The 26882-nt window shown below is 45.8% G+C and overlaps 3 protein-coding genes across 4 annotated transcripts in view; 2 read left to right on the top strand and 1 right to left on the bottom strand.

Moving 5' to 3' along the window:
- Positions 1-26882, top strand: part of TLR2 (toll like receptor 2) — a 136031-nt gene that overhangs the window by 98117 nt on the left and 11032 nt on the right. The gene's annotated exons all lie outside the window — the stretch shown is intronic.
- SFRP2 (secreted frizzled related protein 2) lies at positions 5933-14524 on the bottom strand. The gene is made up of 3 exons (XM_043484191.1): positions 13740-14524; positions 11293-11373; positions 5933-7115 (listed from the first exon to the last, which is right to left on the bottom strand). The coding sequence occupies exons 1-3, from the start codon at positions 14236-14238 to the stop codon at positions 6811-6813; spliced, it is 885 nt and encodes a 294-aa protein (XP_043340126.1). The 5' UTR covers positions 14239-14524; the 3' UTR covers positions 5933-6810.
- LOC122451399 overlaps positions 15098-26882 on the top strand; it is a 245581-nt gene continuing 233796 nt past the window's right edge. The window contains exons 1-3 of one of the 2 annotated variants that reach the window (XM_043484207.1): positions 15098-15656; positions 17692-17985; positions 18719-20620. In XM_043484207.1, the coding sequence (XP_043340142.1) occupies positions 15260-15656; positions 17692-17945 (651 nt within the window). In that variant the 5' untranslated portion in view covers positions 15098-15259 and the 3' untranslated portion in view covers positions 17946-17985; positions 18719-20620. Of the gene's footprint in view, positions 15657-17691; positions 17986-18718; positions 20621-26882 lie in introns of those variants that run through there. The other variant, XM_043484218.1, reaches the window with a different exon arrangement.

Here is a 26882-nt window from a genome sequence, read left to right as displayed (position 1 = left end):
GGTCAGATACGTGGTTTGCAATTATTTAATCTCAAATTTACCTTTTCATTCTCGTAACAGGGTCTTCCATCACCCCTATGTTGAGGTATGATTGACAATATAATTGTATAATATTGAAACTGTACAATGTGATGATTTGATATACATTTAACAGGGTCTTTTGAATAGCAAAACTTTTACATTTTGAAGAAGTTCCATCTATCAGTTTTTCCTTTTATGGACTGTGCACTGGGTATCAAATTTAAGAACTCTTTGCCAAGTCCTAGGTCTTTACATAATAAATTTTCTATTTATTCAAAAACTTCAATGGCTTTACATTTAAGTTGATGATCCACTTTGAGTTAGTTTTTGTATACCATGGGATAGTTTCTGTTTTGCCTATGGAATATTCAGTTTCTCCAGCACCATTTACTGAAAAGGCCATTTCTACTCCACTGAGCTGCTTTTACGTTTTTGTGAAAAAACTAGCTGGGTTCATTGATGTGTTCCATTCTATCAGTCTATATGTCTGTGCACAGCCCCACCCCACCCCCACCCCCCACCGGCCCCAGTACCATAGTGTGTTGATTGCTGAAGCTCTATAGTAAGCCTTGGGGCTTCCGTGGTAGCTCAGCTGGTAAAGAATCTGCCTGCAATGCAGGAGACCCTGGTTCAATTCCTGGGTTGGAAGAGCCCCTGTAGAAGGGATAGGCTACCCACTCCAGTATTCTTGGGATTCCCTGTGGCTCAGATGATAAAGAATCTGCCTGCAATGCAGGAGACCTGTGTTCAATCCCTAGGTTGGGAAGATCCTCTGGAAGAGGGCAGAGCAACCCACTCCAGTATTTTTGTCTGGAGACGCCCCATAGACAAGAGGAGCCTGGCAGGCTACAGTCTATGGGATTGCAAATCATCAGACACAACTGAGCAAAATGATAGGAATAATGATTTTTCTTGCTTTATTCTTTTTTATAATCATTCTGGATACTCTATGGTCTTTGCCTTTCCATACCAATTTTAGAATAATGTCCATATTTACAAAAAAGCTTGCTGAGATCTTGATAGAGATTGTGTTAAACATATAGATCAGTTTGAAGAGAGCTGACATCTTCACCATGATGAATGATTCAATTAATGAAAATGGTATGTGTCTCCAATTATTTAGGTCTTTTTTGATGTCATTCATCAGCATTTTGTAATTTTCAGCATACAGAATATTTATACCTAAATATTTTATTTTCTTTGGAGCAGTTGTAAATGGTATTGTTATTTTGTTTTGATTTCTTCTTGTTTGCTCTTAATATATATAATACAGTTGATTTTGTATGTCACTCTTATATTCCAGGGCTTCCCAGGTGATGCAGTGATAAAGAATCTGCCTGCTAATGCAGGAGATGCAAGAGACACAGATTCAGTCCCTGGGTGGGGATGATCCCCTGGAGAAGGCAATGGCAACCCACTCCAGTATTCTTGCCTGGAAAATTTCATGGACAGTGTAGCCTGGTGGGCTACAGTCCAGGGGGTCGAGAAGAGTCAGACACGCACGCACACACACACACACACACACACACACACACTTGTATCCTAGCTCCTATCCATTCTTAGTTTGCCAGTAGATTTTATTATAAGTTTGGTCAAATGCTTTTTTTTTTTGGCATCGGGCTGACATGACTATATGATTTTTTTCTTTCACCTGTTAGTATGGTGGATTACATTGATTGATTTTTGAATATTGAAACAGTCTTGCATAACTTAGATAAACCCAGTGTGGTGTAACATGTTATTGTTTTCACACATTGCTGGATTCTATTTGCTAATATTTTGTAGAGGATTTCTGTGTCTAAATTCATGGGAGATGTTGGTCTATAGTTTTCTTTGTCCTTTATTTGGTTTTGGTATTAGGGCAATATTAGCCTCATAATGAGTCAAGAAACACCCCCTCCTCTTCTATTTTCTGGAAGAGATTATGTAAAATTGGTGTCAATTATTCTGTAAATGTTTGGTAAAATTCTCTAGTGACACTTTCTGGCTCTAGAGATTTTGATTCTTAGTATTATTTTAGTGTGAATTTATCTGCGCCCATAAGGACAAATGGAAGGCTGTGTTTAAGAAGGTCTGGAGAGTTTGGGGTCTCAGTTCACATTATATGTCACGTGTGTGTGTCACATTAGACTGCCATCCCACTAGAGAAGCCACTGTGTTCTGGTCATTGTTGGGACCTCAGCCCTGACGACAGCACCTGGCACGTAGTAGGTGTTCAAGGTAAGCTTGCTGAATAACTGAATCGACTCAGCACTCTGCTGTAGATTGGAAGCCGGATGCTGTTAGAGGGCAGCATGGAGGCTCCGGACTCCTCTTTGTGCTAGGTGGAAAAATCTTTTGGGAGGAGAGGAAGAGTACCTAGTACTTATGGTTCCACTTATCCCTCTTTGCTTAAACTACTTCCGATCAGGCAGTGGTGGGCTGGTGAGCTGGTGAGACAGAGGGGTGTGTGGGGTAAGACTGGTTGCTGCAGGCTGCTGCAGACTGATTCGCTTTCCTAATCTGGGTGCCTTCTCACACAGAAACAAGCTCTGAGAATCACACTTGAAACTAGAGGATACACAGGAAATGAGAATGGATTGAGCATAAGCAAACTTTATAGAGTAGTAATTCTTGATTATGCATAAGTAGTGTCAGGCTTGCAGAAACTATTGACTTCTTAGGTGTCTCTGAACTTCAAAAGCTACACCAAGGTACTTGCCACTAGGACTGTAGTTTCTAGTCGGCTGAGTTGTTTTAGACTAGAAGATTTTCTGTCAGAGCTCCATTTGTGTGTGGTGAACAAGAAAGCATGTTCATGCATGAGAGAGTGCATAGGTTTTTAGGTGAATTTCTACTGGGGAGCCAGTTAGTGACGCTAAGTTCTCATGCTTTGCTCGTTTCATAGTGTAACGGACTATCTGGGTTGTTAAATTAGTGATTATTATAACTGTATTCTGGGACATCTTGTGACAGCTAAACTCATTGATTTGTTCTTCTAATACTATATTAATTGCTATCTTTATCAATAGACCTTTTTTTTTTTTTTTAAGCAGCTTTTTATCTGCATCATTCTCTGGACAATTTGTGAACAGCTTCAAAAATATTTTATTATGTTGAAGGCTATTTATTTCTGAGCCAAATATGAATTCATTTGTTTGTAATTTGAGAATATGGGGCATTTATTGATTATAAAGGCAATGTGCCTTATGCTAGGTTTATTTGTAGTGTCTGGAAATCACCATCAGCATGGTAGTTGTGCAGTGTTGATTGGTCAACACGTTAAACTGATGATAAACACTCTCTCCTCTATGCCATCCCTGGGCTTGTCTATACTCCCTTTTAACACAGCATGTTGGGATGATTTGTCTGCATGTCTCGCTCCCTCACTGGATTCAGAGCTCCTTTGGGGGATGAACCGTCTTTCTTTCTAGGGCACCGAGGACAATTCCTAACTCTAGTCTAGAAGCTGAAGGAGGGAGGTCACTGTGCATCCACCACCTGGAACTGCACCTGGGCATGCAGGTGAGCACTCAACACCTATTGAGTGAATACATCAATGGTGACAGTTGGTGCACAGAAAAATCTTTGCTGAGTTAATAAATTAATTTGTATTTGTGCAGTGAGTTTCAGGGGCAGAAATCACATTGTTCCACAACCCAGAAGCAGTGATTGCACCCTGAAATACACATGTCATGACTTGCTTTCCAAGATGACCCTTCCCCCATCAAGAACATTGAAAACCAAGTAGTAAGCAAGATTTGAAAGGCAAAAAATCAAATTATCATTTGATAAGAGAATAGAGAATGAAGACTGGACGGTACTGTTAGATAAAATGGGTTCCTTTGTCCTTTTTGACCCTATGAACTTCACTGCACATAGACAGGACCTTCGACACTTAGGAAATGTTGCCCCACAACTCTTATAAATAAATGTGTTCCTGTAGAACAATTCATTTCTCAAATTATGTAGAAAGGGAGGAGGAATTACATGTGCAGTAGATACGTAGCTTTTATATCTTTAAACTTTTCTGATCTCCTATGTGGGATATCTTGGCAGTTTATTAACAGGTCATGAATCATCTTAGGAAACTAAAAAATCCAATGTCTTCTGATTCCTTGCTTTCTTCCCCAATAATGGATGAACATTCATGTTTTCACCTGTCTACAAAAGAAATCTGATAGTTGAAAAACTAAGAAAGAATACAACAGTCATGATTATTTCAAAAAGAAATGAGACATATCTATATTTGAATCATCATGCAAAAGAAAACAATGAAACAAAATGAAAGATGAACCAAAAATCTACGTGCTCTTCCAAGCATGTCTTGTTGGCTCATAGCCTTGACAAAGATGGGAACAAGAGGTGTGGGGGGATTGGGAAATCCACAGAGAGGTATGTAAGGTGGCAGGCAGGCACCGGAGTGCCTACCTCCTCACATCATGACCTAAGGAGGCAATATCTGGCAACAACTAGCTCTCCAGAGTGCCAGGCTCTGCGTCCTTTAACATGGGCAGGCGACTTCTGTTTTGATTGGAGAGGGAGCGTTCAGAAAGGTCAGCATCTTCCAGTTGTTTCTTTCCACTGCTTTTGGATGCATTGTACCTATTTCCACTTTCTAATTCCTAAAGCGTCTGCCTACTGTTCTTTTGTGTTTTATCTCCTCTCTCTCTCTCTTGCTTTTCCCAGGGGCCCAAGTTTCCGGTTTCAAATATTTACAATGAGTCATGGCCTTAATCATGAGTGTCCCTCATTTAGTCCATGGGTGCCTTGTAGGAAGAGGATGGTGTTAGGAGTCTGTAGACTCGGATGAGAAGCAGAGTCAAGTGGTAACCCAGAAGACGAGGAAAGAGACTGCCTGAATTGTGCAGCTCAGGTAGGAAGTGGGGCTCTGTTGCCTTTTGGTGCCACCAGAGCTTGAAGCGCTATAGAGAGATCATGACTGTGTGTGCAGCAAACTTTTCAACTAAATCAACAAAATGCTGTCACATAAAGGCTGCGCAGGAACACCACTCAAAATTTCAGATTTGTTGAGGACACTGTTGATCTCATGTATTACCTGTCCTTATATTTCATGTAACTTATGTTATAAATATGTCATTGTGATTGTTTCTCTTTTACTCTGTCATGTCAGCTCCATAAGGACAAGGAGCTGATAGATGTGTCCCCAGCACTTAGAATGGGGCCAGACGTGTAGCAGATGTGCAGTGCACATTTGTTGAATAGACATGTGGCACTCTGCTCCTATAATCCACCCTGGATTGAACAGAAGACAGAATTTGTCATCTGAAAGGCCTGAATTTCAGCTCTGAATCAGTCTCATGTTAGCCATGGTTCCTAACCCCTTTGAGCCTTAGTTTCTTCATGTGTTTACTAGAATTTCTCTGGAGCGTCCTAAAATAAAAGAATGAAGCATTTGGATGGATGTTTTATGGATGGATGCCCTTCTCATCTTCCTGTTCTCTTTTCACCATCCCCTCCCTACCCACTGCCTTTCAATGGCTGCTTTTCAAACCATGGCTCTGTTTATCTGAGGGTTAGAGTTTAAGTGGGGAAAGAATGAACATTTTTGCAATAGTGACTCTTTTTCATTATAAAAATCTGCAGAAATGAAAAGCACAACCGCCAAGCTCATGAACCTTAGGTTCAGGCTTCTGTTGCCCCCAAGCTGCCACTGGATGGCTGAAACCAGACCACAGCAGGCACACCTCTGCCTCCCTGCAGAGTCTTCAGTGGTAAAATCTGTGTGGGGTGTGAGACACAAGCAGGAGCCAGGAGATGGGTGGTGGAGAGGTGAGGTGCTTTCTGAGTCACATAGGAAATAGACACTTCAAACCACAGGGAGGCTGGGCCTCGGGAGGAAGGAGGTGATGACTCTCATTCAGCTCCCTTCCCAGTTCCTCCCACTAAGAAGATAAGACAGAAGACAGGGTTTGGTAAAACAGGATGTAAAGTTTATATACAAGAATATAATGTTTATCTGAAATATTTACAGTGTTGGTTAAAGCAATATTTTTACAACTTTTTGGGGTCAACTACTATGTATATTACAGGTAAGCTACAATGGTTTAATCTGCAAAATTAAGTAAAAAAGTGTTTTAAACAAAGTTTAAAGTACTCGGGTCAATCATAAAATTGGTCTGTTTTGCCTTTTATTTGAAGAACTCATGCTACGGTGGTTAATGTGGTTTTTATAAATGGAAGTACTCTACCTGGAAATGCAAAATGCAATACATGCTACAGTTGTTAAGTTCCCAACAGGGATGTAAAATGACAAATGACTTGTTACACGATTCAGGTGCTGAGTTTCAGGCTGCAGCTGAGAGAGGTGCTGAGATAACAGCCAGCTTTATCTCAACGGGGTTTTGGACCCACAAGAGGAAAGGGGAAGTTCGGGCCACACAGAAAAGTGAAGCTGTTTGCACGCTAAGGCAACCTCAGTGGAAACGGACCCAAACCAAACCACCAAACAAATCAAGCCAGAGTCACAGTTGCACCTATTTGAAATAGCTCTTAAGTGACCTTTTTAAAAACTTCATAAAAATCCTTGTGATTTTATTAATTGGAATATTTCTACAAGATTTGGGTGGGTTTTTCCTTTATGTGAAGACACCTATCTGTTCCTGAGGCCTCCTGGGGCCTTATAACTCAGGAAATGCTGGGGGTGCAAACGTGCAAAAGGCAGGGGAAGCCGCTCCAGGCTGGAGCCAGAGCCGAGGGAGTGTGCTTGGGAACCCGCGCTGAGGTCCCAGAGCAGCGGGGGAGGGTCGGCGGGCCCTGGGAGGGGCCGGCAGCGAGGCCGGCCTGGGACTAGCACTGCAGCTTGCGGATGCTGCGGGAGATGCGCTTGAACTCTCGCTGGCCTTTCTGCCACCGCTTCACGGAGGTGATGACCAGCTCCCCACCGAGCTTCTGCCCCATGACCAGGTAGGGCGCGTTGATGTCGTTCATCTCCTCGCACGTGCACTGCAGGCTGTCTTTGAGCCATAGCACCGACTTCTTCAGGTCCCTCTCGGACACTCCGTTCAGCTTGTAGATGGTCTTGCTCTTGGTCTCCAGGATGATTTTGGTGTCTCTATTGATGTAGGTGATCTCCTTCACTTTTATCTTCAGTGCTGTGAATACAAGAGGGGGCAGGATCACACCAGCGAAGAGGAGGGCACAAATCCCCCTGCATGTGCTAGAGGGAAGAGGAGCCCCTGGAGTTGACGGGACTGTGGTGGGGCCGCAGGCAGGGGGTTGGGAGCTGAGGGCAGCAGGTGGCTCCATTTCTAAAGCCTCAAAGGGTTGACCAGGCACTTTGTTTCAAACCAACCATCCTGTAAAAACTGCCCCTGTGGACTCAATTGATTTTCCCTCCTTGCCCTGTGTTCCTGTGTCTGTACGTAACGTAGGCTGCATGTGGAGGGTGCGCTCGACAAATGACTTCCCCTATTGGAAAATGCACCATGAAAAGAAATGCCTGACTCTTAGGTGAAACACGATCCTTCTGTGGCTGTAAACTTTAAACTCAATTTATGACGTCGGAGAGGTTTTTGGACAAACCTGTAAGGAAATTATGTCACACAATCATTGTTTTCTAAAGAACAGACTACAGGGATGGAGAATTGATCTTACAGCTGCATTTGATTTGGTAAAGTAACTTGGAGAAAAAATATCCAAGACTCTTTTTAAAAGCACAACATGTTTAGCTGTAAAAGTGTTTTTCTGAAGACCTCATCCTTATATGCTATCATTTGCCTGTCCAAGGCCAAGGCGTTTACAGATCATATATGTACTGCTTCCAAGATGGATATGCAGACTCATTAGAATGCTAAGACCCAAAGTAAGTGGTTTACTATAAAAGACACATTTTATAGTCATGAACAGTATGCTTTGGGAAAGAAAACCCTACAAACATACATGCTGGATTTAAATTTCAAGACTCCATGAAGTCAGGGAAGGGATAGAATTTTAAGGTGGAAAGGGATCATCTAGCTAAAATCTCTTATTGGTACACCAAGAATCTGAAATCCAGAGAAATTCAGTGATTTACAAGAGGTCACCCAGTTATGCTGTGCCCTAGCTAAGCCTAATTCTCAGAACTCGAGTCCCCAAACCTCCACCTGTAACACCACTGGGATCTCAGCCATAGTATCAAATTTCTTGTCCTGGCTGGTGCAGTCACATGCCCAACTATGTGTTAACGATGGTTCCTTATATATTATATGCAGGTGTGATTTCCTGACTCTGATGGAGTTTAGTGCATTGTTTAAGTTAGTAATAGAGGAAGAGGTTTTTTGGTGAGAAATCTCTGCTCTGGAGATTTCTTTCTTTCTTTCTCTGTCAGAAAGGGAATTCTACTAAGTATGGCTTTTCCAGTCAACCAGGAAACGACCGAAACTCAGCCAGGTAAATCAAGGGTGCTGGGACTTGGCCAACCACTGTTTGTCTGAGGTGCATCTGGGTTATAATACTGGGTGCTCAGGGTTTATCGTGAGATGAGTCACATGGCAATGTTACACGTTCCTATGGGCTCTGCCTAAGGGCTGGGAGTGGGGAAGGTATATGGTGGGAGAAGTGATTATCATGCTACCTGGGACCCTCATCAACAGCACAGACAGAGCATGTGGGGGATTTTGCCTGGTCAGACTAAACATTCTTGAGCCCAAAACACCAGAAAAATCCTCACTTTTAATCAGAGGGAAGACTTATGATGCATCTTTCTCTAGCTATGAAATAACTGACTTTGTAAGAGCTTACCATGGGAAAACTTCTGATGTTTCCTCCCTGAGTTTTCTGCTGGGACCAAATATAGGGAATCAAAGCTCTTAAATAACTTTTCCTGCCCTGGATGGAAGGTATGAGGGGGGGATGCAGGGTGTGGTAGAAGGCAGAGGTGATGATATTGTGTTGGCTAAAAAATTTGTTCAGGTTTTTTCCATAATATGTTATAGACAAATCTGAATGAAGTTTTTAGCCAATCCAATACTGTCTGGTCCAACAAAAGGTTGCATACAGAGGCAGGCAGTTCTGATCTTTTCTTTCTTCACCAGTATGTTCCCAACTAAAATCAGGAGGTCTTCTCCATCTTTCTCATCCTTCAGAAGTGCAGTGGGGAGACTGTCATACTTTCATGGATGATTCAAGTTAAATACATCAGATTTCTACCCTGTTCCTTCTACCCTTTCATTACTCCCCCAAACTACATAGGCAATGTGGAAAACCACTTATAAACCAGTATAGAACTCACCCCATACAATTTACGTTTACTCTCCCCCTTGGGACAAAATGAACATGAAGAAATAGAAAACTTGTGAGGTATCTGCATATGTGATATCTTAAGTGTAATGACTTCAAGTTGTTCTGAAAGGCTTTCTCCTCTAAGGAAAGAGAACACTGGGACAAACAGACACACACACACACACACAGCCCCTTTTTTCACACAGGTCTGGATGCAGAATCTTTAGGAAAGAGATCTTACGTAAGGTGAACCACTAAGCAAGCAGGTGATGTGTGTGTGTGTGTGTGTGCGCGTATGCCTGAGCCCTAATTTCAATTTTTTTGGAGCTTCACTATATCATGGAAGTCAGGAGAGAGATCTGTACTAAAGCTAGTGCAAAGGCTATAAGCTGCCAGAATAAAATGATATACATTTTTATATAAACTTTATTTAAATTATATTAAAAAAATTTGCCCTTAAATCCTGAGCATGGAAGCTAAGAACCATGTTTTGGGTAAGGCTCTGGAGCTTTGGGATTGCTGCTGCCAACATGCCTGGCCATCTCCTACTCTGAGAGTTTTTTGCCTTTGAGTATAGACATGGGAAACCCCATCATCCACTTGTGGCTCTTGCTGAGGAGCAGTGGCTCAAACTGAGTTGTCTTCTTCTTCCCCTTCCTCAGCTGTGTGAAGCTTCTCCTGTAGCTCCGGATGTCCTAGGAGCAGCTAAGGTTATGCAACGACACTTCCTGGAAGTGACCCGGGGTTGTAAGGGGCAGTGGTTGGTGGTCCCCAGAGTTTTGGGGACCTGGCCAGGTCTGAGACTTCTGGCTGGAAGTTGTAAGGGGAGGGTGGGATGTTATTCCTCCACACAATGCACTGGAGTGGTTTCTGTCCCCAGGGTTTAGCTGAGTGTGTAAAAGTGTTCCTAGAGGTCTGTTAGAGTCTGTTATTGTTTGCTAGGACAGAGACCACATCTGTTTACCAGTAAGTTCCACCTTCTGCTTGAATAAATACTTTTAAAGGGCATCAACGCTTCAAACACACCAGGAGGTGCCTGCTCTTGGAAGGGGGGGAAAGCAAGAGTGTCTCAGGAATCTGGGTGAAGCTCTCTGCCACCCAGCTCTGAATTTACTGCTGATCTCATGTCCAGCTGGCTCCTTCGCTCCCCACAGAGGCTGGAGGACTCAGATGAGGTGCTGCTGAAGCTCTGGGTGGACATTCTCCTCTTTCCTCTTAGACTTCTTCCTTAAGGGAAGTGATCTGCACACCATGGAGCTTGGGATTTCCTGAGCACTCTGTCATCTCAGCACCTTGCATGGATTTTGCCAAAGTCAATTCCTAGCTTTTTTTCCCTTTCAATTCAAGGAAACTCTTTCCACCAAATTATTAACTAGTACCTTGGATATACTCACTGACAGTGGGATATGAGAAGCAGAGCATCATGTTTGGCACTGGACTAAATTTCTATTTGGGGCCAACTTAATGTCTTGAATCTGTTTTACTGAGGCTAATATTTACATGTTTCCATCCCTGGGACATATGTTTAAGTGACTAAAAGAGAACATCGGCCAGGATTATGCTTGCTGGCAAGAAAAAGCCAAAGTGAAGTGAAAAATGTGCTATTTGAAATTCATGATATGAACAATTCTCATTATTTGATTATTGCTTAACAGAGCAATGACTCTCACCTAGGAAAAGATACAATTCAATACAAGATAGTTAATGTAGAGAGGAAACTAAGATAACCCGTTAGATGATTAACTCAAGGAAAGATGAGCTGTGATGCTATTTTACCCAAACTTTATCTAGTAAAGGGCTGCCCTTGGGGCTCAGCCGGTAAAAAATCCTCCTGCAATGCGAGAGACCTGGGTTGGATCCCTGGGTTGGGAAGATCCCCTGGAGAAAGGAAAGGCTACCCACTCCAGTATTCTGGCCTAGAGAATTACATGGACTATATAGTCCATGGGGTCGAAAAGAGTCAGACACGACTGAGAGACTTTCACTTTATCCAGTAATAGTAACATCTTAATGAATTGTATCTTTAAGCTGTACTGGAAAATAAAACTTTTGTTGGTGGTGTTTACTTACCAAAATCATTTTTACAAAGAGTTTCCATTATGTCGTTGTCATCTTCGTTTTTAGTTTTGCAGGCTTCACATACCTTTGGAGCTAGAAACGTGAAAAATTAGTAACTTTGCTTGAAAGGAAACAGCAGGTGGCATTTGTAAATAACTCACTCGCAGGGACTTCTTCAGGCAAGAAGAATTATCCTGTAAGACCCCTAACTCTGCCTCATTTATAAAAGAAGGACCACTCATGCCTAAGGAAGTGTCCCATGCCTCCCATTTTTTTTGACAGGCAAAAATGCCCACATACTGTGTACGGGTGTTCCCAGTGGCGGCTGCAGGTAACTGAGACAGGCTGTAGCTTTGCTTTTCCTCTCACTCCTGGGACACAGTCTCTGAAAAAGTTAGCCCCAAGGCCTCTCTGAGGAGAAAACACTAAAAGACCCTTGAAGGATTTTGGAAAACTAGCAACCACCAACGATGGCCAAAAGATCATCTTTTTCAGCTGCAGGGCACCAGTGCAGCCTGGCCTCTGCTGGCTCTTCAGCCAAGCTGCTTCTGGGGGGCCGGGGGGCGGGGAGGGAGTTATTTCAAGTCTGAGCTGGGCGAGGTGGCTAGTGGTAAGGCTCACATCTGAGCGCTTCCCCTTTGGAAGCACACCTGGCTAGCAGCTCCAGCCTGCTCTAACTGGGCCTGCATCACCTCGTGCTTTCTGCCAAGCTTGTGCTTAAGTTAGGCAGCATTTACTTCACTGTCGTCTTCCTCCCTGGTGCAGCTTCTTCTTTGCTCTCTTTGCCTGTTTCAGACGCTTGAAAACAGACAGACAAAACAACAACAACAAAACCGAAACAAACAAAAACCCAAAGGTTTTCCAGAAGCCAAAGAAAGTTGAAGCAAACTGTCTCTGGGGTCTGACCAAACCCAGGAATGTGCACTAGCTCAATTATGAGAGACCCGGCTAACGGCTCTTCTAAAAGAGTCTGATTCCTTGGGAAAGGGGAAAGAAGAAAACATTCATTTTCTCTTACTTATAAATGTACTAATACTGTCTTTAAAATTTAGATGAAAGTTCATTAATATGAAATTGCGTTTTCACAGGAAAGAAAACCTGCATGACTTATTTTGGAAGTTATTTATCAATGTGGAGAAAGTGCAGAGCAGATTTTGAAAAATCCAAACTTTTATTGTGAAGGGGGAAATGATTTTTTTTTTTTTTTTTTGAGAAATGTAGTATATAAAGTTGGTGCAGATTGTGAAAAATAAAAACAAAAGCAACATACATAAAACTGCCCTTAACTTCCCTCTCTCAAACAAAATGAAACTTTTCCAATTAGGAGCTCTAAGAATGTATATAAAATGTTACTAACCTGTATTGGTTGGTCTGTGGTATATGTTGGACAAATGTTTGAAATATGCCAAACATTTGCAATAAATTATAAATCTAACCAATAAGATGATTGCAGACTCATGGTGCCTGCCAGGAAAGATTGCTAAGCAACTTTGCATTTTCTTTAACTAATGATGGCTGTAGGAAAACAATTAGAGATTGAAAGGGAGATGCTGCTGGAGCCCAGAAAGGGATTAGGAAGCCCCCTTTCTGTCCCCGGGGACCTAAATCAGCTCAGACACATTGTATATGTTTTCCTTTCAGGAAGAATATCAAGAGCCCATGAGGTTTTCATTGCTTTGATGATTTTTGCGCAGGAACTCCCCCTCTGTTTTCTAAAAAAACTTGGGAAACTCTTTTGCACGATTTTCTCCAGTTAATTAAAACCACTCCTAAGATAAAAGCTGATTAGTGATAGAAAAATGAGTTCTGGAGATTCCCTTTGTGCTTCTTTCTTGGACACCTGGGCACTTAGAACCAAAGCTAAATTTTCAACACACATGAGCCAGTTCTACTTTTTATTTTCAAAGCCTGAAAGGCAAACAGAGAGTGCCTTAAAAGACTATCTGTTTGCACATTTTGGTGATCGTGGCTGTAGGGAATGTCCCTGCGTCTAGAATCCTGCCCAGTGGTAAAAACGTGCTGCGTGAGATTCAGGCCAGGGTGCTCTGGCCAGGGTGCTCACCGGCCAACTCCTCCACGGAGGGCCACTTTCAACTCTCTCAGTTGCGGCCCCCGTGCTAGCATCTTTTAAAAGAATTGTGCATGTATCTACAAAGGAAAGACCTCTTTCAGTTCTACATTTTCTCCGCTCCCCCCTACCCCGCCCCGCGCCTCCCTTTTCAACTGTTCCTATGAAAGAGCAAGTGGTATAACAGGGGAAAGGAATAAAAGACTTGGGTGTGTATTTTTTTTTTTTTGGTGGTGGCGGCGGAGGTGATTATCTCAGTTTTGTCACGCTGACACATTAGGGCAAGGAGAGCGTCTGCCCCGCCTGGGACTGGCACCCCGGCGGGCACGCAACGGGATGTGGGGGTCTTCGTGGAGCTGGTGGTGGGGGTGTAGTAAGGAGGAGGGCTTACCTTCCTCGGTGGCCGGCAGGAGGTGGTCGCTGCTAGCGAGGGGGATGCAAAGGTCGTTGTCCTGGGGGAAGCGGTCGCACTCGAGCATGTCGGGCCAGGGGAAGCCGAAGGCAGACATGACCGGAGCGCAGCGGTCCTTCACCTGCACGCAGAGCGAGTGGCACGGCTGGATGGTTTCGTCCAGGTCGTCGAGGCAAACGGGCGCGAAGAGAGAACACAGGAACTTCTTGGTGTCCGGGTGGCACTGCTTCATGACCAGCGGGATCCAGGCGCCCGCCTGCTCCAGCACCTCCTTCATGGTCTCGTGGCCCAGCAGGTTGGGCAGCCGCATGTTCTGGTATTCTATGCCGTGGCACAGCTGCAGGTTGGCCGGGATGGGCTTGCAGTTGCTGCGTTTGTAGGAGAAGTCGGGCTGGCCGAAGAAGAGCCCGCGCGCAAAGCCCAAGCAGCAGTGCGAGGCGAGGACGATCAGCAGCAGGGAGCCGGGGCCCTGCGGCATCGTGGGTGCGCTACCCCCGGGGGGCGGAGGGAGCCGAGCCGGGGAAGCGCGAGGCGGCGGGGGCCGGAGCTCTTCCCGGGTCCGCTCGCAGCGCTTGGCGCGGCTCCGGGGCCTGGAAATCGAGCGACGCGAGGGCCGAGACGCCGGGCGCGCGGGGACTGCGCGGGCGAGGTGTTCCGCGCTGGGCTCGGCGCTGCAAGCCCGCGCGCAGCTCCAGGTGGGCTCCGACCGGGGGCAGCAGAGTGAGCCGCGGCTGGGGCCCCGCCAGAGTTTTCTTGGCCTTTTTTATGCAAATCTGGAGGTGGGGGGGGGAGGAAGGGAGGAGCCAGCGGAGAGTAATCCGAGGAGGCTTGGTCACTGCTCTCGGGGTCTGGTTTTCCGTTGAGAATGCCCCTCACGCGCTCCCTGGAAGGAAATTCTGGCGGCGCCCCACCGACCCCGGTTCCCCGCCCCCCAGGACGCTGCCAAGCGCGCGCGCTAGGACTGCTGTAAACAACAAACAACAAATAGAAGAGCCTGGCAGTGGCGCCCCAACAGTGAGCGTGCAGGGAGCGGGCTGCGGGAGATGGAGGGACGCGAACGGCGGCCTCGTAGCCAAGTCCCGAGGGAACGCGCACTGCCCCCCGCGAGGCCCGGGCGGGGAGTTGTCTGACCCCAGCCTGAAGTTTCTGCTGGGCCCGGGGCTGCGGGGCGGAACTGCATTCCCGGCGGCCGCGAGCCAGCTGCCGGCCCTCTCTTTGTGCCCGCAGTCCACGCCAGGGTCCGGCCCGCCCGAGGCCGCTCGGCGAGGCTGCTTTCCTCTCGGATCCCCGGCCGCGGGTCCCGGTCTGGCCCACCCGTGCTGAGCGCTCCCGCCTGCCCTTTCACAGGCAGAGAATTTATACTAGTAGAGTCGTCGGAGCAAAACTTTTGCATGAAAAAGGGAAATGTCAATAAAACGTTGGGGGTGTTGTGTTGGGGGTAAGTTTAGAAAAGTTTGTCACTGTGGAAGCGCCTCTACAGAGTCTCATCAGAATCACACATGACTGCCCACCATTTCCCGGTTTGGGAGAAGAGACCTGCCTCCCCTTCCGAAACGAACCGGAAGACTCAAGGCCCGAAAGCACCGCGCGCTCTAACCCACTCTGTGCCTGGCGGCGGGCACCCAGGGCTATGTGCCTTCAGGGTACAGTTTGGGAAGGCTGGTGCTGGGCACAGGGGGCGGGCAGAAAGTGAGCAGGTGGGCAGGCAGGGAAGGGGTAGGGGGCAGAGGAAGAAACCCTGCCTAGACACCCACGAAGCCTTGGCAGAGGTCGCTCTTTCGTCCTACACAATGCCAGCGGGCACCGTGCAGGGCGCCAGGTGTACGGAGGCGAACCAAGAGGTCGGTCTGTGCGCCCGCGGAGCTGGGGGCTCCAGCTCGTGGAGGACTCCAAACAGTAAGTTCACAGCTGTAACCGGGACTAGGGGCCTTAGGAGGAAGGTGTGTGTGTGTGGGGGGCGGGGGGCTCCTTTCTCCTAATCGCCCCAAGTTTCCGCTTGGGGCTGGTTGATGGTCTCCACACGCTAAGCCCCCCTGGCAGTTTGGCGGTGCAGGTCCAAAGAGAGAATCCCCGGAGAGCGGGCCGCCACGGTTCTTTCATATGGAAGGCGGGCGCATTGTTATTCCTTCCCAGCCACCTAGAACCATCAGTAGGCTCCTTCCTCGCCTCTCTATTTCCCTCCTTCCGGAAGATGCTTTGGCTTTGGCGGCCTCCAGGCCCAAGTCTCCCGCCACTGCTTAGAGGAGGGGGTTAATGTGTGGGTGGCGAAAGCCCACTTAGTGTTTTCTCCTGGCCGTGAATACAGCAGGAAAATCGTCACCTGTAAGGAGAATATCCTTTGATTCTGACCCAAACATCTGGGTCCCTAAAAGACCAGCTTGCATCTTTTCTCCTTTGCACCGGTGCTCTGCAGGGGAAGAGCCAGCCGCGGCAGCAAAAGGCTCCCCTCCGCGGGAAGGGCCCAGGGTCTTTTCGAGTCTAACTAAAAGCCCCGCTCCCCAACCTAAATAAAATAGAAGCACACTGAACCTAGCAACTTAACTTAGAAGCCTCAGTTCTAAGAGATGTTAGGACTTGGGCCCGGGGCTGGGATGATGGCCCTCCCACCTCCACCGCCCCAAGCCCCAACGCCCTCCCCTGGATCGCCTCCGCTTCTCAGACGCCCTCGGCGGTCAAGAGCCTGGGGAACAAGGAGCTGGAAGCCAGTGGGGGTGGTTCGGGGCGGTGAGCGGCCGAGTGCCCGGGAGAGGCTGGAGACCCAGGCGCCCCTCGGCCCGCGCGGTCGGAGGCATTGTTTCGGGAGCCCGCGCGGCCACACTGGCCGCCAGGGGGCGCCGGGAGCCGCCGGAGGGTCTGCATCGCCGCGCGCCTAGCTTCGCGCTCCGGCCTGCGGGATCCGGGGTCGCGGCCCCTTCGCGCATCCCGCCACCCCGCCCATACCTCACCCTCGCGGGTTTCCTCTCCCGCGTCGGGTGGCGCCCCGCTCCCTCTCCGTTCGGCCACTAGTTCGCGCCCGGCCTCGCGCGTGTGCGCGTGCCAGTGGAGCTCGCTGGACAAGCAGATTGCCGGCGAACGGGGAATAACCTCTCAGCAAGGCCGGGCCGCGGGCGCTGCCCTTTGTGTGAAAAACGCACGAACACGGACGCTCGGTGACCGTGGCGGCGCGCTTCCCCAGCCCGGGTCTCTGTGCCGCCGCAGAGAGGGGCGCACGGGGGCAGCCCGGCGGCCCCTTCCGGGCCCCGGACTCTTCTGTGCCCCGTGCTGTCCCTGGGGCCTACGGGTCTCCTCCTATCCATGCAATTTATAAAAACACGTCAAAGCCTTTTCTTTTCTTCACACGGAGAGTCAATGTTACCTTCCTCACCAATCCACAACCCACTCCTCCGAGGTCCAGTAAGTAGCTGTCGGTGTTAGGAACGGAAACTGTTCGCCCAAACTCAGGGTAAGTAATGGTGGATGTCCACTCCTCAGAGGGCCTCCCCACCCACGCCACACCCACCCACCCACATCCCACCCTAATGCTGTAGGCCTGAGAACCTGGACAACCCCGTGTTCTGGACTTGGCACTCTTTTTCCGCTAGTTTTCTGTTGTCGAGGCACTGAAGAATGTTGAGGCACAAAAAAAGTTCCTGTCAGTCTTGCTAGAACAATTCGGCTGCTTGGTTCAGCCTGTGATGGCTGAAAGAGTTTCTGGGCAAGCAGGACCCTCACTCTGATGCTCAGAGCTTCTGCCCTGGGGCGAGGGGCGGCGGAGGCTTTCTTCCGGACCCCTGCGTCTGCTCTGCCTCGGCTGGGAACCCGGGAAAATGAGCCCTCCCACCCCACCCCTCGAGGACAGGAGAGTAAAGGTGTTCGGACGAGAGGGGGTGCGGGCAAGAAGCGGGAGAACGAATACTTGTAATAAGCCGACGTCTAGTTTCTCCTGATCTAGCACCGGTGGAGGGGAACCTCGAATTCAAAACAAGCTTCTTTGCCCCCAGTGTCCACACCACTGACCCACTCTTCCTCAACACTGGGGAGCTTGGCTTTCGACTCTCCTTGTTAAAATGCACGGCATCTTGGGACTTTAGCCCTTACACCCATTCGAGAGTGGGGAAGAATGCAGTTACAGAGGGCAAGCCCGGAGGGCCCTGGAGAAGCACGAAAAAGGACTCCCCGCGCCGACGCCCTAAACAGGCCGGCTGAGTGCCACCCCGTACCCGGAAGTCTCATTGCCACTCGGCAGGTGGGTGTGATTCGTATCATTTTGAACATGAGTAGTCACGAGGGAACTGAGGCACGGAGGGGTGAAGTAACCAGAACCGGGTCACACAGCTCGTGGCCCGGCTGCTGGAGCTGCAGGGGCCCCGGCGGCTGTGGGGATGCGCGCGGACCGATCGGGCGTCCGGGGCTGCGCGGAGGTTTGGCTTCGGCCGCGCGCCTGCAGGCCGTGTGGGTGACGTCACCTTCTCCGGGGACCGGGTCCCGGGTGGGGTTCGCGGCGGCCACGTGGGGGCGCCATTTCCAAAACAGATGGTTTCCCCTTGAGGGTTGCGAATCGCCTTCCTTTCCTTAGTTGGCTCAGTTGAGAGCTATTTTATATATATTTTTTTCTTTCTTTTTTTTTTTGCTATTTTATATTTTTATACGTTGGGCGTGACGTTGTTTTCTTTTTTAAAAATTGTGCAGCAGGAACCGGAATTATTGGGTTCTTTCGCCTTTGGGGCTGCCTTGCACCCACCGTTGGGACGCCGACGGCCGCGGACTGGGAAGGGCCGGGCGCAAACGCGCGCGGGGCGAGTACCCGCGGCTCGACTCCCGCGCTTGGAGCCCAGCGGGTCACTGGCGAATTTCCGATACCGAGGGCCCGGTCTGCGACAGCAAAGCCTTCCCTCTCGCCTTTTAAGAAAAGTCAAGGCTGAGAGCGAACAGTTTACCAACTGCTAACCCGAGCTGTCGCGCGTATCTCTTTCCTTAAGGTCTAAGGGGCCAGCGGGCCCCAGATCGGAGCTGCAAGAGCTAGCCAAAGGCCTAGGGAGGCTCTGACCCGGCGAGCTGGCAGAGGAAGGCAGCTGGAGGGGCGGCGGTGACCAAGACTGCGGTCGGCGCTCTGCCGGGGCCCTGGCGCAGGGCTCGGGGTGACGGTTCTTTGGGGACGAAACAGGAGTTGTCCCCCGGCCCTACTGGGCCGCGAAGCGAGACATGTAATTGCTGGGATCTGCGTGAACTCTCTGTTTTGGGGGTGGGGGTCCAAAGCCAATGCAACCCCTGGTTCCCGAGGTCTCTTGGTATCAAGTACAGCGAACTCGTTCTTTGAGAATCTGAAGGCACTGTGGATGGATGCTTTTGGAGCTCCATAGAAAACGATTGAAAAACATTCGCTCCAAAATGGTAAAAAAAAAACAAAAACCAATTACACCTACAGTGATCATCTACTAATGCAACAGATCCTTTTCTTGCTCTTCCCCAGTCCTCGAGGGGAAAGCCGACTTGGGATGAACTGAGGAAGCTGTTTGACTGTTTGCTTTTTCCAGGAACAGCTAGAGGCTCATTACTGAGACTGCTCTGGGAGAGACCACTTTCCATTTTCCTTCTCTTCTTCCCTCAATGGGGAAATGAGTCTAGACATTTTGGGTATTCTAAAAATGGAATTAGCACACGGTCTGTCCTACTTGCATCCCTGGTCTGCCTCAAAACGCAACAAAACAAAATCAAAACAAAGAAATGTAACCAATGAAACCAAAAGCGCCCTGGGTGTTTCAGTGGCTGGGCCTCTGGGAAGGAGGTTCTGTTTCTGTTCAGGGCAGGTGTCCTCCCCAGAAACTTTTTGTTTACAGTAGGAAGTCTCACATTTGCTGGACCAGTAGTAATTCCTTGGTCTTGGGGCTTCAGAAACTTGGAATTTGTGTCGCTAGTGTACACCTAGTCCACTGGATATTCCTACTTAAAGAAATACTGAGCACCGCTGGTCTGCAAGGAACCTTGCGGATACTTTCCCTTGCCTCTCCCTTGTCTCTTTCTTCCCAATTTCCCCCTCTCTTCCTGGGGTCCCAGTAGTTTATCGTTCACTGATGTGTTGCAACTGCGGATGAGACTCTTGGAATGAAGCATCTCTTAATTGCTCACATTAGGGAATCCTGAATGGAAAGTGCAAAACCCCAAGGTCACTCGTAGAGGGCGGCCCAGAAGCCACAGTGTGTTTCTGTTAAGAAAGGCATGCTCCATAGTCTGATTTGAACAGCAGGGGTCACTGGCTAAGCTGGTGTTCACTCTGGTGGGAATTTATTGCCATCAGATAAGACACAAAGTCAATACAATAAAGTCTGTTGAGGCTAAAGCAACAGATGGAATCTGAGTTCCTGCACGCATGCACGATCTTTCCAGGGACAAATCCCCCAATCAGAGGCCCTTTGTCATTCTTACTGAAATTACTTTTAGGGACACCTTTTCATACTCTGTGTGTGTTTGTCTGTTAGGGTCTTTCTCTATGAGGTAGATTTTTATGTTTCCCCAAATAAGACATTTGTCAGACTCATTAGAGTGATTCATTCCTTTATGACATACTTAGTAAGTCATAGGTATTCACAATGATAAATCTGTAAATTAGAGAAAAAACACTTGTTTTTAGTTGATTTAGGGTTGATAGTGTAACCTAAAACTTCAGACTACAATATCCAGCATACACAGATTCAGCACTGACTGAATTTGTTAGCACTGAATTGTTAACAAAATTTCATTAGCAAGCCTAGTATTTCTTAATAGCTTGTAAATCTCCAGTGATCAGGGGCTTCCCTGGTGGCTCAGAAAAGCGTCCGGCTGCAATGTGGGAGACTCTGGTTTGATTCCTGGGTCGGGAAGACCCCCTGGAGAAGGCAATGGCAACCCACTCCAGGACTCTTGCCTGGAAAATACCATGGATGGAGGAGCCTGGTGGGCTACAGTCCATGGGGTCTCAAAGAGTCAAACATGATTGACCGACTTCACTTTCCTTTCCTGTAAATCTCCAGTGGTACAATGGGGAGTGAAATATTACATAAAAATAACATTTCCAAATGTTAAATTGGGTTTTTGAGAGATGGCCAGTCTGTGGAGTGTCTAGTGATCATCTTAGCCATGTTGTCCAGAGCTTTGCTGTTTTCCCTTAGTTTCCTTGAAATCTTAATTAATTAAAGAAATTCATGACAAGTTTTTCCCTGGAAGAAAATAAAGAAAAAAGAGTTCTTTTATGAGGAAAGCTTATTATTTGTACTATTTCAGAACCCTTTCCATGTCCAAGTTTGTATTAGAGCTTCAAAATGAGCAAGATTATGTGTTTTATCAGTTCTCCCCTGGAATAAATACTGAAAACATGTCTTTATGCTCTTTGGTATTATTGAGACTTCTACTTCTCATGCTAGTTACTGCTGCTGCTGCTGCTAAGTTGCTTCAGCCATGTCCGACTCTGTGTGACCCCATAGACGGCAGCCACCAGGCTCCCCCGTCCCTGGGATTCTCCAGGCAAGAACACTGGAGTGGGTTGCCATTTCCTTCTCCATTGCATGAAAGTGAAAAGTGAAAGTGAAGTCGCTCAGTCGTGTCTGATTCTTAGCGACCCCATGCACTGCAGCCTACCAGGCTCCTCGGTCCATGGGATTCTCCAGGGGAGAGTACTGGAGTGGGTGCCATTGCCTTCTCCATGCTAGTTAACTATTCCATTCGAAACAGTTGGGTGTGGTGGAAGAGTGGAATGGTGGGGGTGGTTATCAGTCATGCTTATACCCTGCTTCAAAACAGATTTCTTTTATTTTTGGTGAGAGAATTTATTATTCCCTAGGATATTCTCCTGGTATATGGAAGACTTGGGCAGGTAGTCACTGAATTATTTCCATGGAATGTTACCTTGTCATCAGAGACAGGACAAATACTCTTGTTCTTCTCTTTAACTATGGATGATGTAATTAGCAGCCTAACACCTTAAAGAAGGAATTCCTCAAGTTCCTTGGGATTTAATTCCATTCGTCCAATCAAAAGATTAATGGGCCTCTACTACATACTGTGGGAGTAATCAAGAGGTCCCCACCTTCAAAGGGTTTATGGTTTAGTATTAGTAGGTAAAAGTAAAATTTCCACTTCCTTGTACTTCCACTTACTTTAAAGGTGAAGATGGCACCTATTTCTGAGGATAAACACTTTTCCCACTGCATTTGGATAAAAAGCTGTGAGGATGACAGAGTTTCTCACAGAGGGAAATATGTGCTGTGGGTCATGTTTGAGAACCTGAGTTCCCTTTTGTGACAGAATATAGTCATAAACCTTGTTATAAAGCCTCCTGTAAAAGATCTTAAGAGGAACAGATGTTCTTTGTCCTTACATAGGACCAACTCAAACTATTAATAACAAAAGGAGGTTGCATTCTGTGTAGTTTATGAGCTTACTATCAGAAGAATATTCAGTGTCTAAAAAAGCCCTGAATTATAATAGGTACATGGGAAATTCTCATTAGCCACCAGATAAATAATGTATCTTTCATAGTTGCATTTCCCAAACCGATAGCAGACAACTGAATGGACGACTGAAGGAATGAATTGAAAATTAAATCAAGTTAACATGAAACTTACTCATAAACTGCTCCCCGACTCTGACCAATGCCTGTGGTTTGTAAAGGTAATACATGTAAAAAATACAGGCAACACAGAGAATTATAAAAAGGAAAGTGGAAATCTTTTAACTTCACTGCCCAGATTTACCAAAAAAAGGAAATGTAAATTTTGTTTTCTTAACAGATATTTTGTTTTCCTAACAGAAATTTTGTTTTCCTATCTTTCCTAAAGATAAAATGAATACACACAAAGCTTTATAAAGATGCAATCATACATGCATACTGTTCGTAACAACTTTCCATAGGTCAACAAATGCTGATCTATGTCAAAGTAAGTTACCTTTGAATATAATATTTGGACCATGTTCAGTTTCATGAGGGAGTTCCTCTGCACTGAGGTTTCCTCTCCGGTTTCTTACCAGCTCGTACGTGGCACGGCTTTTGTAGTGGCTGAACTGTGCTTGTCATGATAAACATGGGTCTGGGTAAGCTCCTCACTGTCTAGATTTTTTTCAACTTAGAAGTTTGATCATAATGTCTTCTGGCATTTGGACAGGTTGGCCACAACTCAGAAACTGTTTTTCTCATATTTCCCAATGATATTTCCCTTATCAACTTGGTTGAAAAGAGGAATTTTAGATTTGCAGTGAAAAAAAAAAAAGCAATTGATCTTTTCTCTTAACCTCAACAATTGCAGAATTCTTAGAATTTTAGAAGGCTTAGCTCTTTTTTTCTGAGCTCTTTTCCACATTCACGTATTCCAAATATCTCTGTGCAGAGAAATGTACTTTGGGAACCAGAACTTTTCTTGGAGAACATCTTTGGAAGGCTTAGTTCTGCCTACCACAAGGGTGATATGCAGGGAAGATGAGGGGAGGGTGAGTTCTGGTTGAGAGTTTCTGTTCCATGAATTGATGCTTTTGGGAGAGGAACATGTTCACTCTTTTAAATTGAAGTATAGTTGATTTACAATGTTGTATTAATTACTGTTGTACAGCAAAGTGATTCAGCTATACATTTATATATACATGTTCAGTTATACATATATGTATAATGTGTATATATATACATTCCTTTAAAAATATTCTTTCCATTATACTTTATCATAGGATATTGAATGTGGTTCTCTGTGATACAGCAGGATCTTGTTGTTTATCCATTCTACATGTAAAAGCTTGCATCTGCCGACCCCCACCTCCCACTCCATCCCTTTTCCAGCCCCTGTCCCTTGGCAACCATCAGCCTGTTCTGTTTCAATTTCATAGGTAGGCTCATTTGTGTCATGTTTTAGATTCCACATATAAGTGATATTAGGAAGTATTTGTCTTTCTCTTTCTGATTTAATTCACTTAGTATGATTATCTCTAGTTGCATGTACATTGCTGCAAATGACATTATTTCACTCTTTTATGGCTGAGTATTATTCCATTCTATCTATCTATATATATCATATCTTCTTTGTCCATTCATCTGTTAGTGGATATTTAGGCTGTTTCCACGTCTTGGCTATTGCGAATGGTGCTGCTATGAACATAAGGGTGCGTGTATCTTTTTGAACTAGAATTTGTCTGGAAAAATGCCCAGGAGTGAGATTATTGGATCATATGGTAATTCTATTTTTAGCTTTCTGAGGCACCTCTGTATTGTTTTGCACGGTGGCTAACTTACGTTCCCACCAACAGTGTAGGAGGGCTCCCTTTGCTCCTCTTGGGTGGGTGTGGTTTCGGAAGGAAACAGTGTCAGAATAACTCTGACACACACATGAGTTCACACAGTGTGGGCCCACAAGTCCTCTAATCAGGCTCTTGATGCTGGCGTGAAATAGCTGGACACTGGTATGTTGTGTCTATCTGTGTTCTACTTCTAGAATCAATTTAGCTAAAATAGGTTTTTGGTTTATCAGATATTATGAACTGTTCTTTATGGTCAAGAATGGTCCTATTGAGTATTAATTAGTAAGATATGTGTCATCACTCGCTTTTATAGAAGTCAAGGAAATGTACACTTATTTATGCAAATTATCTTTCTCAGTTTTCCTTGTAAACACACATTAGTACTTATTTTCAAGAAGGTGGGGTTAAAATGATGTTTGGCCCCTGACAAAGCAAATTGACCAGTTCACTCAGGAATTACACACACAGCTCTGGCTTCAGTATGATGCAAATCATGAATCACATACAATGCTATATTAGTCAGAATGAGCTACATTTTACTGCTGTAAAAATCATCACCAACAACAGAAGTTTGTCTTTCTCTAATGCAGTTTGTTGTGGGTCCAGGACCTTTCAGGGAAGCTGTATTCCCAGATGCTTTAGTTTATGGTATTTCCATATCAAGATGTGCTCTTAGAATCACTTAACAAGCAAAGGGCTGGTGAATCCATTCCTGAAAGTTAAATACTTCCATTGGAAAGCGATCCATGTTGCTTTGATTCACATTCCATTGGCCAAAATGAGGACAAAGATCATCCCTAACTTTAGAGGGGTTGGACGTGCCCTTCCGTTCTGTGTCTGGAAGTGGAAAATTGTGTGTTAGGGAATGGTAGCAACACTGATCACATGTATGTACGCATTCCACGTCTAATTCCATGCTTTGTACTGTGCTTAGGCCTCTACTGTTGATCAGTAAATGTCAAGGATGAGTACTAGCAAGGTTTATAGACTGATATCTGTAAAGTTGGGGTGCTGCAGGCCATGGGGTGGCAAAGACTTGGACACTACTGGGCAACTGAACGACAACAAAAGCTGGGCTTAGTGAAAAAACTGACAACTGGAAAATGTCACATGAACTCTTTTCTGTGTTATATTTTCATATGATTTAGAGCAGAATCTACATGACTGCAAGTTAGGTTATGATCTGAGTCCTTTGCATTTGTAACTGTCATTGTTACCTTACATGAAGAAATAAAAATAGGCCACTATTAGGAGGACTAGGGAAATATAAACCTTCTCCCCGGGACTGAGAGGCCCAAGTTGATGGGTGCTACATTTACTACATTTCTAATTGGCAATTTTAATGAACTCCTATGACTTCCCTGGTGGCTTAGATGGTAAAGCATCTGCCTACAATGCGGGAGACCGGGTTCAATCCCTGGGTCGGGAAGATCCCCTGGAGAAGGAAATGGCAACCCACTCCAGTACTCTTGCCTGGAAAATCCCATGGATGGAGGAGCCTGGTGGGCTACAGTCCATGGGGTCACAAAGAGTCCGACACAACTGAGTGACTTCACTTTCACTTCCTTTCAATGAACTCCTGTAGATGTTTCCCATAGTAACATCTATAGGAAATAAGAGCATTACGTAATGGACCTATTTATGGAAAATTGCTGTTTTCCCTTGTATTAACATTTTATTTATTTATTTTCTAGTTTTTGGGGAGAATAGTTGCTTTATAATGTTGTGGTAGTTTCTGCTGTACAGCAAAGTGAATCAGCTATAAGTTTACATATAACCCCTGTTTTAAAAAATTTCCTGTCCATTTAGATCACCACAGAGTATTGAGTGGAGTTCTCTGTGCTGCACCATAGGTTCTCGTTAGTTATCTATCTAATACATAGTATCAATAGTATATGTGTATATATGATATATATACACACACATATATATGTCAATCCCAACCTCCCAGTTCCTCCCATCCTTCCTTTCCTCTTTGGTATCCATACATGTGTTCCCTACATCTGTATCTGTACTTCTGCATTGCAAATAAGATCATCTATGCCATTTTTCTAGATTCCACATATATGTGTTAAGAAATCTGCCTTAATAAATGTTTCCATTATGTAACTTAGAGAATGCATTCTCTGAGAGGATGTAACCTTAAAAAATTAAAACTCTTTTAAAGAAATAAAATGGTTTTGTGAATTAATTTCTTTTAATAAAACAAAATCGTTGAGCAAATTGAAATGTGTCAGGACTATAGCCAGCAATACATATGATGATGCATTTTGTGTAACATGCATTACTGGTCTTCATGAAGTAGATTCTTTTGGTAGCATTTTGAGGTGATCTGGCTAAAATATGTACAATGAAATGTAAATTGCCAGGAAATTAGATAAAGATGGCAGATTGAGGGAAGACAGAGAAAGGAACCCTCCGTGCTATTTTGGTGCTCTTGTTTTCCAGGGACTGAGGAATGCCAAAAAGAAGAATAGGCTTTGAGACTCCCTAGGGGAGGGGAGTCAGTGTCTTTCCTGTCACAGAGAGGGAATGAAGATTGCAGATGTTTTCTTAGAGACTCTAGCAACAGGGTTGCAACCCAAGAAAGCAAATCCTGCGGCTTAATTTGAGCTATCCATTTGGTACTGGGAGAGAGCAACTTCTCCCAGGGTGATTCCTGGGGCAGGCTAATGGTCAAAATGCAGACTGTGTTCAAATCTAACCTCACTGTTTTCTAGCTGAGAGGTCCTGGGCAGGTTACCTGAACGCTCCATGCCTCAGTTTCATGGGATACTAATGCTCATTTGTATCAACGTGCACCAGTTGAATGGATACTAACGCTCCTGGTGAAGGAATAAAGCACTTAGCCATGCAATTAAGTACTTTATGTAAGTCCTATTTATTATTTTT

This window comes from Cervus canadensis, chromosome 1 (assembly GCF_019320065.1).
Source record: "Cervus canadensis isolate Bull #8, Minnesota chromosome 1, ASM1932006v1, whole genome shotgun sequence".
NCBI lineage: Eukaryota > Metazoa > Chordata > Mammalia > Artiodactyla > Cervidae > Cervus > Cervus canadensis.
The sequence above is the reverse complement of the archived record's forward strand: the minus strand, read 5'-3'. Positions and strand labels throughout refer to the sequence as shown.